Source organism: Periophthalmus magnuspinnatus, chromosome 21, assembly GCF_009829125.3.
Source record: "Periophthalmus magnuspinnatus isolate fPerMag1 chromosome 21, fPerMag1.2.pri, whole genome shotgun sequence".
In the NCBI taxonomy this organism is placed as follows: Eukaryota; Metazoa; Chordata; class Actinopteri; order Gobiiformes; family Gobiidae; genus Periophthalmus; species Periophthalmus magnuspinnatus.
In genome coordinates this window covers 7,335,491-7,353,125 of record NC_047146.1, presented here as the reverse complement: position 1 = coordinate 7,353,125, position 17,635 = coordinate 7,335,491, and the positions used below count along the sequence as shown (strand labels likewise).

The 17,635-nt window shown below is 40.5% G+C and overlaps 1 protein-coding gene across 3 annotated transcripts in view; it reads left to right on the top strand.

The window, feature by feature from the left end:
• Positions 1-17,635, top strand: part of dachd (dachshund d) — a 100,280-nt gene that overhangs the window by 80,847 nt on the left and 1,798 nt on the right. For 2 of the 3 annotated variants that reach the window (XM_033986909.2, XM_033986907.2), the window contains exons 7-10: positions 4,438-4,583; positions 7,815-7,962; positions 8,896-9,039; positions 10,528-10,596. In XM_033986909.2, coding sequence (XP_033842800.1) covers positions 4,438-4,583; positions 7,815-7,962; positions 8,896-9,039; positions 10,528-10,596 — 507 coding nt within the window. The remainder of the gene's footprint in view (positions 1-4,437; positions 4,584-7,814; positions 7,963-8,895; positions 9,040-10,527; positions 10,597-17,635) is intronic. The other variant, XM_033986908.2, reaches the window with a different exon arrangement.

Sequence of the window (17,635 nt, the reverse complement as noted above, 5' to 3'; positions counted from 1 at the left end):
ATTGAGCATCCCGATTGTCTTCTTTTGTCACCTCGCTCCGCCGCGCTGACAGTAAAGGATTTATGGTTATTTCCTCCATGCAGCCTGTCCATCTGTGGCTCTATCTTCATATGGCCTTGAGAATACGATTCAATTTATTAAGGCAAAGCAATGGACTCATTACTTTAAAAAGGTGGCAAGAGAGAGAGTGAGCAGGAGCCAAGTGACACACGGAATTGGTTATTAATGGAAAGGCACAGCCACGGGGCAGTTGAAATTTAATGATATCCTACAAGAAAATATGAGGGTGTCACTCTCCAAAAAGTCATGCTAAATGTCAACATTTTAAGGTCTCGCCGCTAATTTTATGCCTGTGCACAGTAATGTTTTGGAGAGCATTTAGGAAACACGGCCCAGTGGCCAGCCTGATTATCCTGCTCACCTTCTCGGCTCGCTCCAAATAGGTTTGTGCAGCAAGCGATTTCATCTCTAAGTGAAAGGAACATTAGGGAGGGGAGGACGAGAGAGCGATGGAGGAAAACATGGCGTTTGATTTTCATGCTGTGATAAGAGAGTGGGAGCCAAATGTTACCTGTTAATCTAGCCCAAACCGACCGGGGCTCTTGACTTTGTCCCCCAGCAGGGATGGGGCAAACACTCATTTTCCTCTCTCCGTGATGAAAAGGAAATTAGCTTAAATGTGATGAGGGCACATTATGTGTGGTGTGCGTGTGTGTGTGTGTGTGTGTGTGCGCGTGTGTGCGTGCGTAATGACTGAGACTGCAGTGCTGTCTCTGTCTGTGTACACAGGACAGTGTATACACAAGCAGTACACACACGCAGTACACACACGCAGGACACATATGCAGCCCATGTGTAAGGACTGTCTCCTGTATGCACCGTCTCACTCCCACACATCTGCAGAGGTTACACTACTTTGAAGAGAGCTGACCTCTGCATTAGAGGAGTCATGCTTGATCATGTTCCCTGTGTCTGTTCTCTCACACATATGGACACAGACTTTTATGTTTGTGCGTTTTATATGCTTTTATAATCTACTTCTGTTTGTCGACAATAAAAATAAAACATTACAAATTTAAGGGGCTGAATGGACTTTCCCTCTAAGGCCCTTTTAAGTGCAGACAGCATTTGCAAGATAAGCCGAGCTCATATTTTTTTAAAGCACTTAAACTGCATGCAACTACTTTTTCTGCCGAGCTCGGCACCACTGCATTCGTACCAGTGGACAGATATTTTCCTTGACAAGATTTTCCGAATCCAGCGCTTTAAGTGGTGGTAGAATAATGCTGTGTTGGCTGCTAATGGCTGTCCAAGAGGTCATAACTACTCCATTTGAAGGAGGCTGGCTTCTGCGCAGACCTGGCAGGTCAAATCAAATGTAATTGTGCAGTGAAAAAGCAGTGGCTTGCTTTGTGTTGGCTGTGCTGACAAGCTCCAGGTTTAGCATTCACTTCTCCTGCTGGGAGGAACACAGGTTTGCAAGGACAAAGGCTTCACCTGTCAATATATCACAGTGACTGGCCAGCCAAGAGCCCGCTCCCTCTTTCCGTCTGTCAGCCTTTCATTGTGCACGCAGCATCTTCTCCAGCCTCCTCGCTCTGAGCCGCACCTATCTATCCATCCATCTTCTGTCTTCAGCATCTATCTCTTATTCCCACCATCTTTCTGTCCTCTTTCTCTCCCTGTCCGTGTGTGTCTTCCTCTTCTCCTCTCTTCGTGCACACTGCCTTCATGTGAGGACTCAGCTGAATTGTCCCGCGGGAGCCGGTTTCAAACACAGGAACCAGAAACATATGGCACATTTTCAACTCCCAAGGTCAATTACAGCTATTTATCCAGAGATCGCAGCTAAATTTCCCAAGGTTTCTTCTAGATTTACCACAGATTGCAATGTGTGTCTGTCACATTTTAAATCAGGCCACTTTCCCTGCTCCATTCCTCGCGACTTTCCATCAAATCGTTCAAAGGCTACAGAGCAGGTTTTTGACATGTTTTATCTCTGCTTATCATATGGCCTATCTGTTTTTGCCTCAGCATGGCTGGGTCCAAGTGGCACTTGCTACACAAATCTAATAACATGTAAATTGGAGATAAGCCCAGATCTCTCCAAGTGATATTTTTTACATTCATAGTTTGTCAAGTCAATTTCTAGGCCCCTGTTTTAGCAGCACAACACATGAGGAGTGAGAAAATTAACTGGATAGGTGATTCATCATTGCTAGCACACTGTCAAGGACTCCCTCTGCAGCTATTGAGAGCAGGCTGGAAGAGGAGGAGGAAGAGCAGGAGGAGGGGGCCGTTGTGTTAAATTATGGCATTTCATTCAGAATGCATTGTATTTACAGCGTCCCATTTTTATTTGTGGCTCCTATTATCCGCCGAAACAGTTGTGCATGAAATGTTATTTGTGACAGGGGTGACCTGTGAGTGTTTTTCCACACACTATTTCATAGTGGGGCCTTAACTGTACTTTTAGCGTGCGCTGCGAGAGCACAAGAGGCTGTCACAGCTGCTGTTGGCAGCCGAGCTAGTGGAGAAATATCACCTGGAAACAGAGCACTCCAATCCACCGGCCCCCATCACTCCAACGCCTGTCGCTCTAATTAAGTTGAAGTCAATGATTCTGGAGCGATGGTGAGAAATAAACATGCAAACACATGCCAGAGACTGCAGCCAGCACTGGGAAACCGGGGGCTCGGCTCATTTCGACAGTGGGGGCCGTAGAGGCAATGAAACACAGATCTAGATCATTTTCCAACATAAATGTGTGTTTACTTTGATTTAGTCACTTTTGATTTGTATTGATTAAATAAGCCACTTATTAGTGGAGTTCTTTTTTTTTGCACATGCCAGGATGTGTGAGGAGCTGCAGTGGAAATATTACTGACAGGGCGGCTGTATGGTCGTCGGAGTCTGTCGAACAAAACACGCTGTTTACTTTTCCGGAGCATGACAGGTTGTTTCCCTGCAACAAAGACATCAGATATTCTGTGTGATCCAACATAGTGTTAGAGGGAAGGCCTGCTGAGTGGGACTTTGTTAAAGCAATGATTTATGATTAATGCCAACACTAAATAAGGGACAAAGTGCCTACAGTACAAATCAATTACAAAGCTCCAACAGCAGACCTTTCCCTGAGGTCTCCTAACGTCTCCAGTTCTTATGGTGATTTTATTGGAGGTGGGTGATGCATGCATATAATGCCTGCCATACATCTATATCAGCATGAGCTGGAGCCAACTGTAATGCTTTTGATCTTTGATTAGTTGTGTTATTGAGATAAAATAGGACTTTCATGTTGAGCCTGTGTATAAGGAGAGTGCATTTACATCCCCACCCAGACGCCCACCGTAAACTCAGACAGCACTGCAGCAAACAAAACAAATTACCACAGGAGTGGCTTCTTAAAAGTAGGCAATTCATTATTTTTATGAAGTCAAATTATAAACAAATTTTAATCCATTAGGCAACCATCCATTCTAATTAATCAACAGGAGTGAACTCCATCTGAAAAAGAGAAAGGTTGTTTACCGTCTCCACGGACCAGCGGTGCATATTTCACGTCTCCCCTCTATGAACGAGAAAAAACATCTCCAAATTACAAACCTAAACTGTGAATCTGAACACTCGACTTTTGGCTCAGAGATGTTTCCAGGGCATTTGCAGATGCTTGAAATAATCTCCAATGTTTTTGCTCAATCTGCTCTGAGGATGGGTGAAATAAATACTTTAAACTAATTAATGTAAGACCAGCTGTTCCCCGCACTTGGCTGGCGTTGGTGAATATTGATGGGAGGGAGAGGAAGGGCTGTTCAGCTCTGCTCAGTGTTTGTACAAGACTCAGGCTGCCACATAAACACTGCTGAATGCTGGAGGAGCTGCAGTTTGGTGACACACACGCCTCAGCAATACAAAGATCATTTTTGCCCTTCATTTACATTTAAATACAAGTATGGATTTTAGGTTAAACTGGCAGGGGCCCTCTGTAGCGTATTGCGTTCTTATCTATCATGTAGTGCAGTGGTCGGCCCGGTCCCTCCTCTCCGCTCCTCTCCTCTGAGCCCGCTGAGAGACTGGACAGCAGATGGCAGGGCCCTACCCCTCTGCTCTGATGAATGGTGGATGATGTCATCTTGGTTTGACAGGCAGCCGTGCGTGCGTACACAAAGGAAACCCTCACCCCTGGGGTCTAACTTCAGGGCCTGCTTCTGATTTTGGAGCACACATGACATCTCTTAAAAGCGGGTGGAAGCTGGATTTATGTCCAGGTTAATATTGTTTAACCTTGCTCTTGAGCAGGCCTTGAGAACATGCAATAGCAGAAAATCTCTTGATAGACTTAGGGGTCAGGGTTAAAGGGTAATCATAAATACTGTATGTTTAAATGCAAACAATCAGATCAAAACGAGCCTTTTGTTCTTTTGCCTTTGCTTCCAGAAGACAACCCCTTGTGCACCCCAACAGCAAGAGACAGCTATGAGCGGTTATCACTGGCTGGACAAGGCCTGCCTCCTGGTTTTCCATCCCCATTCCTGTTCCCAGATGGCCTGTCGTCAATAGAAACTCTGCTTACTAACATCCAGGTAAGGACTAGAGCACACCTCACTATTATTATCTTCATTAAACCTACACATTTAGTATTTGAGTATTATTAATATCTTATGTGATCAAAACAATACGGCAGTTGTGCAAACATACACCTGAAACGAAAAAAAGCAGTAATCTGATCCCAGATATACTGAGCGCTGAGTTATCCTCTGTCAGTTGTGTGTGTCTTTCCTTTTGCCCTAAGCCTCTAAAAGTATACTGCCTTATAAAATAAAAATAAAATACAGTGGCTAAATTACATCAAATCTGTCTTAAGGAAGCTCAACATAAGTAAACCTGAGATCTAACCTAACGTGAACCGACTTGAAGACTCTCTTGTAACGCATAAATATTTCAACTCTGAGGCTGTTTTTGATCCAAACAAACTCAAAATAATAATCACATTCATTCTTTGCGACGCGTACAAATAAAAGTATGACATTTAAATAACGCAGGACATGTTTGATACAAGTCTTTACAAATCCCAACTTGTTTTTCTGAACTGTATCGACCTGTATTATTAAGAAACCACATTACACTATTGCACCTGAGGATTACACAATTTTCAGATTTTATTTTCTTTTCATTACCGATTGAATTTAAAGGGTTAAGAGACACTTAAAACACTCGTGCTGTTTTTCCATTGAAAGTAAAAGTATGCGTCGTCTTGTGTACAAATAAACAAACCGTAAACACTTAGAAGAAGATGCTTAAAAATGCGTCTGCGTGCACTGGTGTATGAATGTGTGTGTTTGTGTGCGAATGTGTGAGTGGTTCCTTGATGTAAAGTGCTTTGAGTGCCTTGAAGGTGGAAAAGCGCTGTATAAAAATGTGACCGTTTGCCACTATACTTGATGGAAAAAAGAAAGAGTGTTTTAAAAGTAATTTGTGAATGTAATGATAAAATGGAAAGACTCGCACGTGGATCAAGGGAAATTGACTGTTTGATTTTGGCTGTGCATCTAGACAAATGTTTAGATCCAGTTGTGTTTTAAGTTATTCTGACCTGGACTGACCCTCGCTGTTTATGGCTGTGGGCATTTACTGCTCAATTAGATCATCATCAGGTGAGTACATTAGGCGAGGGTAGAGCCAGAAATTTGAGTAAAATTCATTAAATTCATTATAAATTGAAGTTAATGTAATGTAATTGGAAAGATATAGCGCTTTTCCACCTTCAAGGCCCTCAAAGCACTTTACATTAAGGAACCGGTCAGCCATTCTCACACACATTCACACACACTTTCATACACCGGTGTACGCAGACACAAGGCTCGACCGATGATGTTTCATGTCGAGAGCGGGATTTGAACCGTCAACCTTTGGATCAGTCAATCTACCACCTGAACTACTGTGCTACTGTCATGTAATGCACAAAAGGTTGCATTTTCAAAGGATAGAACATTAAAAAAATCATATTTGAAGGAACAAGACAAAGGTTGAAATAATTTAATATAGTTTTTGTCACTCGTCGATGTACATATTGTGGAAAAGATAACACTGTTACCCTCTCAAATAGGAGTAAAGGTACAGTATTTACAGTATTGGGAAACTACTAAATGTAACTGAGTAAGTATAGCTAAAATACAGCATATAAAAAGTGTCTTGCCTTCAACTAAACTGTGTTACTTGATTATTCTCAATGTCGAACTCTGCCATTACTAACTCGCCTCTCATCCCACATCGTTACACATCAGCTGATCTCTATTTGGATATCCCCATACCTTTACGCAAGCCCCATTTAACATTCAAAGCTAACACCTAGCGTCACACAGATAAAATAATTGTTCCGAGTGTGATGATGCGAGTAGACCGCTGCCCCTCTTTTTTTGCACTTGGACTTGAACATTTTACACTCTTGGATCTCCTTTTGGCTTCCAGTGGTAATTAGCAAGGCGCAAGTACAAACCCGTCATCAGCCTCCCAACACTCCACTAAGTCATCCCCGATAATGATCGCCGCTTTGAATATTTATATACAAATCAACAAAATGAAACCAAGCGGAAAATTAAGATAAAGCAACTTAGAATAAATTGGGGTCAGAAGATTTAACAATTAGTAGGTTATAGTCCAGCGCGTTTGAAATGATTGCGCTCGTATGGGGAATTATTGTCATCGAAATTGAAGCATTGGAAGTAATGGTATAACGGTACATCTCAATTCTGAGCTATCGGGAGTACGTTTGGGATAACAGACACATGATGAGAAACTTGTCATTCATATTATTCATTCTTGCTGAGCTGTTCGCCGAGCTTGAAAGAGGCTGTCTCAGTATATTTATCATAATACAGCAGTCACTCAAGAACAAGATGAAGGGGAAACTCCAAAGGATGAAACGTTGAAGGTATCAGAAGAAGGAGCGATTGTGGTGACCTTGCCTGTGCGATCCCTGTTAGCCTCTGCTCACTGAACTTGGTGTCATCCGGTTTACTTTGACGGATTTGTACAGTGCCTTTGTGCCTCCAAGTGCTAAAAGGAAAAGTCGGAGTTAAGTGCTCTGGCAGCACACTGTGGCCAGACAGCAGTGCGCCTGATTTCAAACACTCAAAATTTTTTCTCTCATGGGCCTTTTCAAGTGAGAAAGTGAGTATATACAAGATCAAAAAGTGGACTTCTTTTTTTTTTGTTCGTGAAAGACAGTGAAGTTAAACAGACAAATGAACATGATGAATTAGGAGGAGTAGAGAGAAAAGCACTTCTGTTATCTGCTCTTTTATCAGTTATGAATGGAAAAAATAAAGTGTCTACGTCCAAACTGAGGTAGATATTTGATTGTACTAGTGTTAGAGTCCATAGGAAGGCTTACAGTGTGATTTAGTAATGTAGAAACTGTTTCCGCTGTGGTCATGTGGACATTGTTTTAGTTGTAGCTCCCATCCAGAAACTGAAACGCCTTGATGGTAAAAGCAGTGTCCACATGACCACTGCTGAAACTCTACATACTTTGAACCGCTACTGGACAAATGCAGGGTCTCATTTATTTAGAAATAGAAATAAAAATGGTTTATAATTACATTTATGCTACAAATAAATGAATCAAGCAAGCTGAAGCAGACACAACCTTCCATTTTACTAAACTTTTGACCAAAACACCACTAATTTCATTCATGAATTCACCTCTAAACATCATTTTCCCCACAGTCTCAAACAGGAAGTGTCTCCCGGTACAGGAAAAACAGGCTGATTTTTTGTAATTAATTTGTTTATTTCCAAACTTGTGTGTCCAGGGCCTGCTGAAAGTGGCTATCGACAACGCGCGGGCCCAGGAGAAGCAGGTGCAGCTGGAGAAGACGGAGCTGAAGATGGAGTTGTTCAGGGAGAGGGAAGTCCGGGAGACTCTGGAGAAGCAGCTGGCCATGGAGCAGAAGAACAGAGGTCGGCCATGTTGTTTCTGTGTGTCTTCGGCCCCGCGCTCGTGTCCATGCGATAGACTCTGAGTGCACGTACAAGACTGTCCCATGCATGTTTAATGCGTCTTATTGAAACGGTGACAGAACCCGCTGCGCGTTCCTCTTGTTACACGTTGAGTACAGTGATCCAGCTTTAGCGCGCCCCTGCCCTTTTGTAGTACGTTAACATAATTGAAAATACACATTAACTTAGTTGAATTCACCCGGGCTCATGTTAAATGCATCAGCTTCGGAGTCTAAGCGAGTCGTTTATGTTTAATGAGAGAAAATCATGAAAAAACATCACAATGCATTTTTCAGCCAGTGTTAATTCCCTCTAGCTGTTCAACTGTAGACATAATTGAATTTTGTCTTAACAGTGGTATTATTGTATTCTCATTTATGTTGTCCCACTTTTCAATAATGTTTAAAGCAGACTGTGAACAAAGAGTGGCCCATTTACACATATTCTCACTGTGTTAACAATGTAGTGCCTCGAATGCTCTGTTTACTGAACCCTGTGACCCCTGCCTCACAATGGGCAGTAATGTGCGTAGACCTGTCACGATCATTACATATACTATTGATTTATCATTCAGTATATTGCGTGCTTTTTTTTTGTGCCATTTTTATGTAATGAGGCAGGCTTTTTTATGATACTATCTATTTAAAAATTGGTTTATTATCGTTTCTCTGTAGACATATATATTGTGCCTCAAGATTTCTGGTGAACAAAGATGTGATCGTGGAGTTTCTGTCTCAAAATGCTTAAAAAAGAGAAGAACTTATCAACTTATCAACAGCGTTTTAAATCAGATTACAGCTCTCTTACTTAATATCGTTTTAAATCTGACTAAACATGCGATAGTTTCAACACCGTCTGACCTACTAAAACTGAAACCTTTTTTTTGTGTCGCAGCCATTATCCAGAAGCGTCTGAAGAAAGAGAAGAAGGCCAAGAGGAAACTGCAGGAGGCGCTAGAGTACGAGTCCAAACGACGAGAGCAGGTGGAGCAGACGCTGAAGCAGCCCTCTCCGTCGGACAGCATGCGCTCTCTCAACGGTCAGTGCGACGCTTTTAAAAAATCCACATCGTCTTTAGCGTTAGTCTGGTTTTTTAAAAATGATAAAAGTTTGACAAAAGTTTCTGTGTTGTTTTTGAGGCGCGCTGTGAATTCTAATGCATTTCAAACAGAGCTATTTGCAGACGGTCTTATGTGACAGCTGCAGTCGGTTTACTGAGAGAAGGTGCTGGGAAAAAAACAACAGCTCATAAATATGATCAAGTGTTTCCAGTCTCTCATCATTTACCTTAAGAGATCATTTTAACCACCAAGTAAAGTCTACGCTTTTGTTACACATAAATACCATTACTCTTTGTACTATAACTAAACCAAAAGTGTCAGGAAAATATGTGAAGAAGATGGAAAGTGCAAATTAAAACCTATTACTTTTACTCATTGATTATAGCTGCTGCTTCTTCTACTACAATTACTCAGTAGTGGAAGAAGTGCTCAGTTTTGTTCCTTAAGTAAAAGTACAGATATTACAGCAAAAAAAGTAAAAGTACCACATGAAAAAATCTACGTAAGCAAAAATGTTAAAGTACCTGTTTAAAATGTACTTAAAAAGTAAAAGTATTTCACGCAGGTTTTGTCATCTAATAAAACTTTAAATGTAGTGATTTTGTTCAACAGAAACAAATTTATTTTATTTTCTTGCTGGTTTTATTTGTATATTTTTGTTTGTTCAAATTTTGAACGTGTTAAAATAAACCCTCAGCCTTTTTTTCAGCAGCATTTAGACAATCAAAAACACTTTTACTTTTCAGTCCTGTTCAAAATGTAGTGGAGTAGAAAGTACAGATACTGCTCTCAAATGTAGTGAAGTAAAAGGAAAAAGTATCCAGTTTAAAATGTAATAAAGTAAAGTACAGATACCTAAAATTTTGCATAAAAGTACAGTCCTTTACTATCTGTACTGGCAAATACAGCATGTGCATTATATCTTGTACAGCTCTATGTGCCACGTATTTATTGTATATGTGCGTTTTTTCATGATGCGTTCTAGCTTCTCCCATTGGGTGTCACTCCACAGCCTCAGACAGACATTTGCCCGATGAAGGCGTAGTTGCCGAAACATTACTGCCATTTTAAAGCTATTCAGGGAAAAGTCCAACTCTGTCTAACAAATGTGCATGTTTCAGTGTTTCAGTACTGATACCTGCTCCTGTGAGTATCTAGTTTCAAGTCTAGTTTCAATACTATTTTATTTCAGCTAGTACGTACGTATAGATTTTTTGTTTCCGTTTTTTTCTTAGTGACTCAAAAGTACATTCTCATTTTAAACTCGCTAAAGTCTCCTAAATCTTTCATGTCTGTACTTGCTCTTAAGCTGCCCGGGCCCTGTCCTCGTGCCTGTGGTCCACTCCCTCACACGGGGGCCTGAGGGCTTGTGGCTCTTGTTGTGTTTGAGCGATGCAGCGGAGGTGGCACACTGATAGGTGTGTGTCAGCCATGTTTAACGGCTCCTCTCCTTCTCTCCTCTGCAGACGCTCTGACCCCTGAGATGGAGAGTGACCGCAGCAGTGCCAGAACAGATGCTGAAAGGACAATACAAGGTACAGGCCTCAGATGAGACAATAAATCTCCCTCTCTTTCTCTGGCTCTCATTCTTACACACCCCTCCCGTACACACACACACACATATATATACGCAAGCACACACACAGTTTATGAACATTAGTGCTCCTGAGCCTGCTGTTCTGGCATACAGCTCGCCATCTGGGCCACCGCGCTGGGTCAAGATCATTGTTTTTTCAGCAACTTAATATTGTTTTAAAGTTTCCCACAAAGTGCAGCGTAACATGTACATAGGTCACGTATACATCTATAACTAAAAAAACTATTTACAGCACAAATACTCATTTCCACAAAGGACAAGGATTGAATCGGATTGAAAATTTTGACAACATACTTATTCGACCAGTGTTTTAATTCAAAAATATGTGTTGGTTTACTCTTAAAAGTACTACACATCTACGTAAACCTGCCATGTGAACAAATTTTGAGAGAAATATTGCGATAAACGATAATATTAAAACTAGTTTATGCCACTAATTAAGATTTAAATAATGCAAGATAATCCCAGTAAACCATTTTAAATAGACTGTTTCATTAAAATGGCCTGAGCTGCAACAAATAAACAGCATTTGTTTGTGCGTTATCCATAAATGAGACTTATTCACCCACATTTTACAGTATTACAACAAAAATACTGTAAATCCCTCCACTTTTGCAAAAAAAAAAAAGTACTGTAATGAGAAATATTTGAATGTTAATCTACGTATTAATAATCGTGACAGACCGTCTGCTTCCATTTTTACTCATACAAACTAACAATTTCACCATTTTGTTTTGTTTTCATTGTCAATTACTATGGCAACCGTGGTACTTTGTAATCACTCTGAAACCCATGGATACTGTTACTACTATAATGAAAAAAAGTCCTGTAACAAATATAAAACGTTTGAGTGATTACGTGCCGGCTCCTGCTTCAAATTATTTCAAATTCCTATTCCCAAAAACGTAAAAATATCGAAAGTCATGAAGGGATTTTTCATGTTGTGTTCCCAGAATTGCACAGTAAGTAAAATAGTTAAACAGCTAATCTAGAAGGCTGCCGATAAGGAGGGAAAGTAGATGTTTTGTTTACCGCTCTGAAAGCATTAATGAGTCATAAAACCACAAAAAGCAGCGGAATCCCCCCTTTGATAGTAATAAACGGCCAAATCAATCCAGTTTATGAATAAGCCTTGTACATTTTTAATGCTTTGTTTGTTTGTTAGCCTTGGGGGTGCAGTATGCGTTTGGGGAGGGGCGTTGCTGGCAGGATAACCTCTGTAGACTGTCTCACTATCTGTGTTTACCCAGATACAAGACACCTTTACCGAGGCCTCATTATTACTCTCAACGTCTCTGTTTTTTTAATAGGCATTTTACCGGACAACTCAAACCTCAACCTTCTTATCTCGGGGTCTCCGCATATCCGCTCGGAGTAATTTGCTTTGGAAACTAGACGAACTTTTCTTTAACTCTTTAGCAGCGAGATAACACAGAATGGAAATAAACCAAGAAAATGCTTTAATTAAATCCTCTTCAGTCACATGTTTGATGTCTTAAAAGGCTCCCATATGATTTACATATAAAGATAACATTTGGATACAGGGTAATTATAGCCCTCCATTTTGCTCCAAATTGCTACATTTAGCCGTTCTCATATAAAACAAATGTGAATTAGATATTTGTCACAGCTTTCTTATTATTTTTTTAATCATGTTAGAATCACTGTGACGCGGCTACGGAGCGTGTAATTTGGGTACTCTCTCAATCACTCCACGTTCGGAAGAGGAGAAGAAGAAGGCGGAAAATAACAGGCTGCAGGTTTTTTTTTTTTGTATTTTTTTGTTCAATTAGAGAGAAGCATTCGTCTGCCACCCATGTCTCTCCTCTGCTCTACTCGGCGAGCCTCGCTGTATAATTAACCTCAAATGGCAAAAAATGATGTTGATAAATTACACAAGCAAAAAAAAGACAAGGAGGGAGGGGGGTAGCCAGCCCATCACTCGCATGAGAGGAGAACACGTTGTATGGTTCCCAACTCTGAAGTAAGGGAATGCAAAGCGAGAGAGAGAACAAAATAATGGGGCCATAATTTTCAAGAACTAATTATTTCTATTTGTCTTTTGTCACACTCCTCTAATTCCACAATATTAGCGGTCCGTGTTTATTAATTGCTTTTTGCAGTGTTTTGAATGGGGTCCAAGTGGGAAGCGTGGCTCTTTTTTTTGCAGTGCGCTGTACCTTGCCCGCTATTTCCCTGGCAACCGTTCACCCTCCCTGCCGACCCCCGCCCGCTAGCTGCCCCTCCTCCTTTTTTTCTCTCACGTTCGTTCGTATCTGTGCTGTGGTTTTGGTTCGGGGTTTACGCGACCCGAGCCCCACCAGCTTGCACTCCCTGAGATAAAGTTCTTTGTTGCAAGATTAAACATCAAAACAGTTAAAGTGAAATTAAAATTAAATGAATGAATGTCACTGAAGCAAAAAAGACTGTAATTAATGGATCCCTTAATTGTCTTCATAAAATATTTGCATGGGCATAATTTGCATAATTTACATGTATTAATTAATCTTTCAAAGGAATTTTATGCTGAGAGAAGCCAAAAAATTCCCTTTGTTTTATTTAGCATCTAATGAAATATTTATCCTCTTTAATGAACTTTTCATCTTGATTTGAATATAAAAATACTGAAGTTTGAAAATATTTTTAATGAGCCGGTGCCTTTTATGAAACAATGTGTCAGGAAACGTCACTGGGTTTCTGTGTGAGGCAAGATTTTCACCCCGTGTGCTAATATTTCACAATATTACATGTACTACAATGAAACTACACCTCTTCTGGAGAGCAGCTGCATTGTAAATAGCATGTAGACACTTCGCTTTTCTTCATAAAACACGTAAGAAACATTATCAAGCTCTAAAGGACGCCAACAGGAAGCAGAAACAGGAAACACAGCTGTTAAAACCAGTCTATATATTGATGATTTCTCAATTTCTGGTTAATATTTTTTTCAATAATTTACATATTTTACAATGTATAACAAAAAATATTTAAAAACTGAACTGGCTGAAGCTATGTTTATATCACTATTTACAGTAGCACATTCATAAAAAATACTTAAAACACAAATTGTTAGCATTTTTTAAACCTTTAAGAAGTCCATCATTTCTGTTCATCACTTACATCATGTCAGAACTTTACACCAATAATTGAAACACATCTGGATTTAACACGTGTTTTTACTTTAGCACATTCAAAATGATGCAAACCTCTTAAATTATAACGACCGACTCTTGGAATTATGTTGTTTTAACTGTATAAAGAATCTCTAATGTTTTAATATAGATAATATCCTTTAACTTTAATGATTTATATACCAGCAATATATTTTCAAAACTGTATATAGAGTTAAATGTTTCCATCTTAAACAGCATTTTTTTTATTAAACAATTTTACCAATTTCTATATGTTTTTTATTAAATCTGTCAAAGAAAATTGGAAAGTACTGACTTACTGACTTCCTATTACACAAAACCGAGTCTTGTGAGCTTTAAATCATGTTATAATGCTGTTCTCTCCTCATTAGTCTGTTACATCTCCAAAGCCCAAAACGCTCTGTTCCACCTTGTGATGTCATGAAGTGGTAGTTTTCACGTCAACATCTACCTTTTACCTTTTGTTTAGTCGAGATTGGCGATTCCAGGGCTGAAATGATCCAAATGAAGATGTGTGGAGTTTAAAAAAAACAAAACAGTGGAGCACTTCCTGTATTACCACATGATGACATCACAAGGTGCAACAGAGTGTTTTCAATTGGAGACACGCGCTCAGCCTAAATTAGCAAGGTCTGTGTGTTAAACATGTGCGAACAAAAAAAAACAACACAACTCCAGGTCTGTTTGTAATGAGGAAACAACATTATAACAGATCAGAGAACAGCGTAACACGGGCCCTTTAATTATTTCAGCGTTTTACACCGTTCGAAACAGCAACAGATTTGAAAAGGTGTTTGCTCTACGAGAGAATAACTGGTCTGAACTGATAGTTGTATCAGTTTCCACTTGTTAACGCTGTAAACGGTTCCAGCTGTGCGTGCTATAGATAGTCCGGCAGCGCGACGGCATCTTAAACGCGCGCTTACGGATGTGTACGTTAGCGCCGCGTGTCTCTCGGCCCACACTTCCCGCTCGGCCCTCCTTCCCTCCCCGCCTTTATGTTATTTGTAGCCCGGCGTGTTATGTTGTAATGACTTTTACACAGAACTCGCTGGTTGTTGCTTGAATAAATGCGAGCCAGAGTGCAATGCCTCTGAGACCTACGGCAGTGCTGGGTAATTAGCCTGTGTGTTTGTAGACCCCCCCGCCTTCCCCACGCACCACCCACAACACCCTCCCTCCACCCCACCCACCCACCCATCCAACCATCCGCCCCTCCTCCGGTACCAACTCATACCACATACATACTCGCACGCATTACGCCGCGCTCGTACTTCACACTAACGCAAACTGCGCAAACACTAAACACTCGAAAAGAAACGTTATCTTCGTTACAAAATGTGATTAATTAATGAAGGGCGCTGTATTAAGGCCTTCGCGTGTGTCTAAGCGTGTTGATTTACACCGACGCAGAAATTATCTCTCAAAAGACTCGGCTTGAACTTTCTAAAGCTCAAAGGAATGCGCGTAATTTGGACGTTTTACAGCTGTTTCGAGATCGTTCACATCGTTTTAAAAGCTTGAATAAGTGTCCGTGAGAATTGGCGTGTGAAATGTAGTTACTTAAAACAGCGAGCAGCAGATTCAGAGCGGATCTGAAGAATAAAAACACTTACTTATTCACATATTTTGAGTTTTTGTTTAGTGTTGTCGTGATACTAAAATTTCAAACTCGATACGATACAAAAATCATTAGCTTGATGCTCGATACCGATTTCAATACCGCAGTGATAAAAAAAAAAGACTCAAAATAATAATTAACATGTGGTTTTGTGCTAGTTTTGAAGTTAGATTAAGAATAAGACTGGCTGTCCTGTTTGAGTCATATTTTTTAGTATCGATACTTCAAATGTTCAAATGTGTTTCGATACTTTTGCTACTTTCCAGCCAGGATAAACGGTTAAAACAAGTCAAGTGAAGTTTCTTTTATTTTGTACTGAATGAATTAACAAATAAATAGATTAAATGACACCTCAAACTGTTATTTTGAGGTTCGTTATTTATCATGGGTGATTTTATTTGGAAGTTTTTCTTTTTTTTCTGTACTTTGACAAGTTTGAGGCGTTGAGGGTCGAATAGCTCACTTTTTTTTTTACTATGACAAAACAAAACTGTACATTTTTATATCGCGTTTTTTTCACTTTCAAGACACTCAAAGCGCTTTACACCAAGGAACCACTCCCCTATTCACCAGTGTAAACGCAGACACTGGGAGAGGTGGATTAAGCGTCTTGCCCAAGGACACAACAACAGTATGAGAGCGAAAATTGTACTGCCAGACTGTGAAAGAGCGGATGTGTCCGTTCAAGCGATGACGTTTATGTTGAGAGCGGGATTCGAACCTCCAATCTTCAGATCCGTGGACAAACGTTCAACTCAAAGTCGTTTCAACGTCTTTATTTTCCTCAGAAATATATTGTACTTCAGATTTTTTTTATCGTGACAGGCCTATTTACCACATACAGCTGTACTGCATTTGTCGTATCATGTTTCCCTATAAAAAAAAGAAGCTCCTCGAGGAATGACATCACCTGCGTCTGTAAACCAGGAATCAAACCACGTCTCGCGCCGCCCGTGTCAGGTCTAACAAGTTGGCGCCGCTAAACGTCTTTGCGAGCGCTCCTCTTTAACATTGAATTATTTAGGCCGGCTGCCATCGAGAGTCTTCCATAAAGGCATTTACTGTAGCTCTCTCCTCTTCTCACCGGCGCGGCGAGGAAAACAACACGGAGGTGGCGGAAATGGTGAAGTAATAAACGTCAGAGGCGCTCCCGGGTTGAGTCTAACAGATGCTCTTACCGGCGCCGCGCGGGGAGCCGGACCCGCGCGCTCAAGCGAACACAACGGTAAAAGACAAGAGCGTATATGGACAGAGCTCGTTAGGTTGGAGGTGTTTGCCGGCGCCGTTTCCGATGCAGAGGATGTCACTTAACGCGGGGGGGGCCCACGTCGTGAGCGCTGTGTTCTGTTCAAACAAGCGCTTCACTGGATATGTCTTAAACACTCGCGATACGCCTCCTGAGCGGTTATGATAGTCGCCGCTTCTGCTTTGTTGCTCATAAAATATTAACACTACAAGCTAATTAAGTTTGCAGCTTCTGACTCTAGTTCATATAATTACTTAAATACGCAGGCATTTGCTTTATGTAATATTAAGTGTATCTTATCGGTGCCAAGAATCGTATCCGTCATCGTCGTTTTTAAACATTCATTTTCGTGGTTGTTTATTTAACAACACTGAGCTAAATGGTGTAGACAACATGAACAGAATTATACATAAAACTACAAAAAAAGTAATCGCAGTAAACACTTCCTACCAGGCCTGTCCACAGACATTTGGGGGCCCAGGGCAAGCAGCCTCTCATGAGCCCCCCTCTAATATAAATTAATAGAAAGAAAAGCAAATTCGGGGCCCCCTAGTCAAATTTGGGGCCCGGGACAACAGACCCCTTTGTCCCCCCTCCTGTCGACACCCCTGGTTCTTATAATAAAACATCTGAATTTTGGGGTAGATTCTTCCCCAGTTGAGCCGTAAACCTTTTTTTTTTTAATACATTTTGACGACTTTCTACATTTTCATACACAAATAGAAGACGTCAAATATATAAAATAAGATGTATGGAATTATATAGCAAAGAAAAAGTGAAGTAACTCTGCAAAATGTTTTCGACAAAGCAAAGGGGAGGCTATTTTGAGGATTTGAAACAGTTACTTACCGTTTTTCTTTGCTACATAACTCCATAAATCTTGCTTCATATATTTCATGTCTTCTGTGTGTGTATAAAATGTATAAAGTAGTAAAAATAAAGCGACAAAAAACCTAGA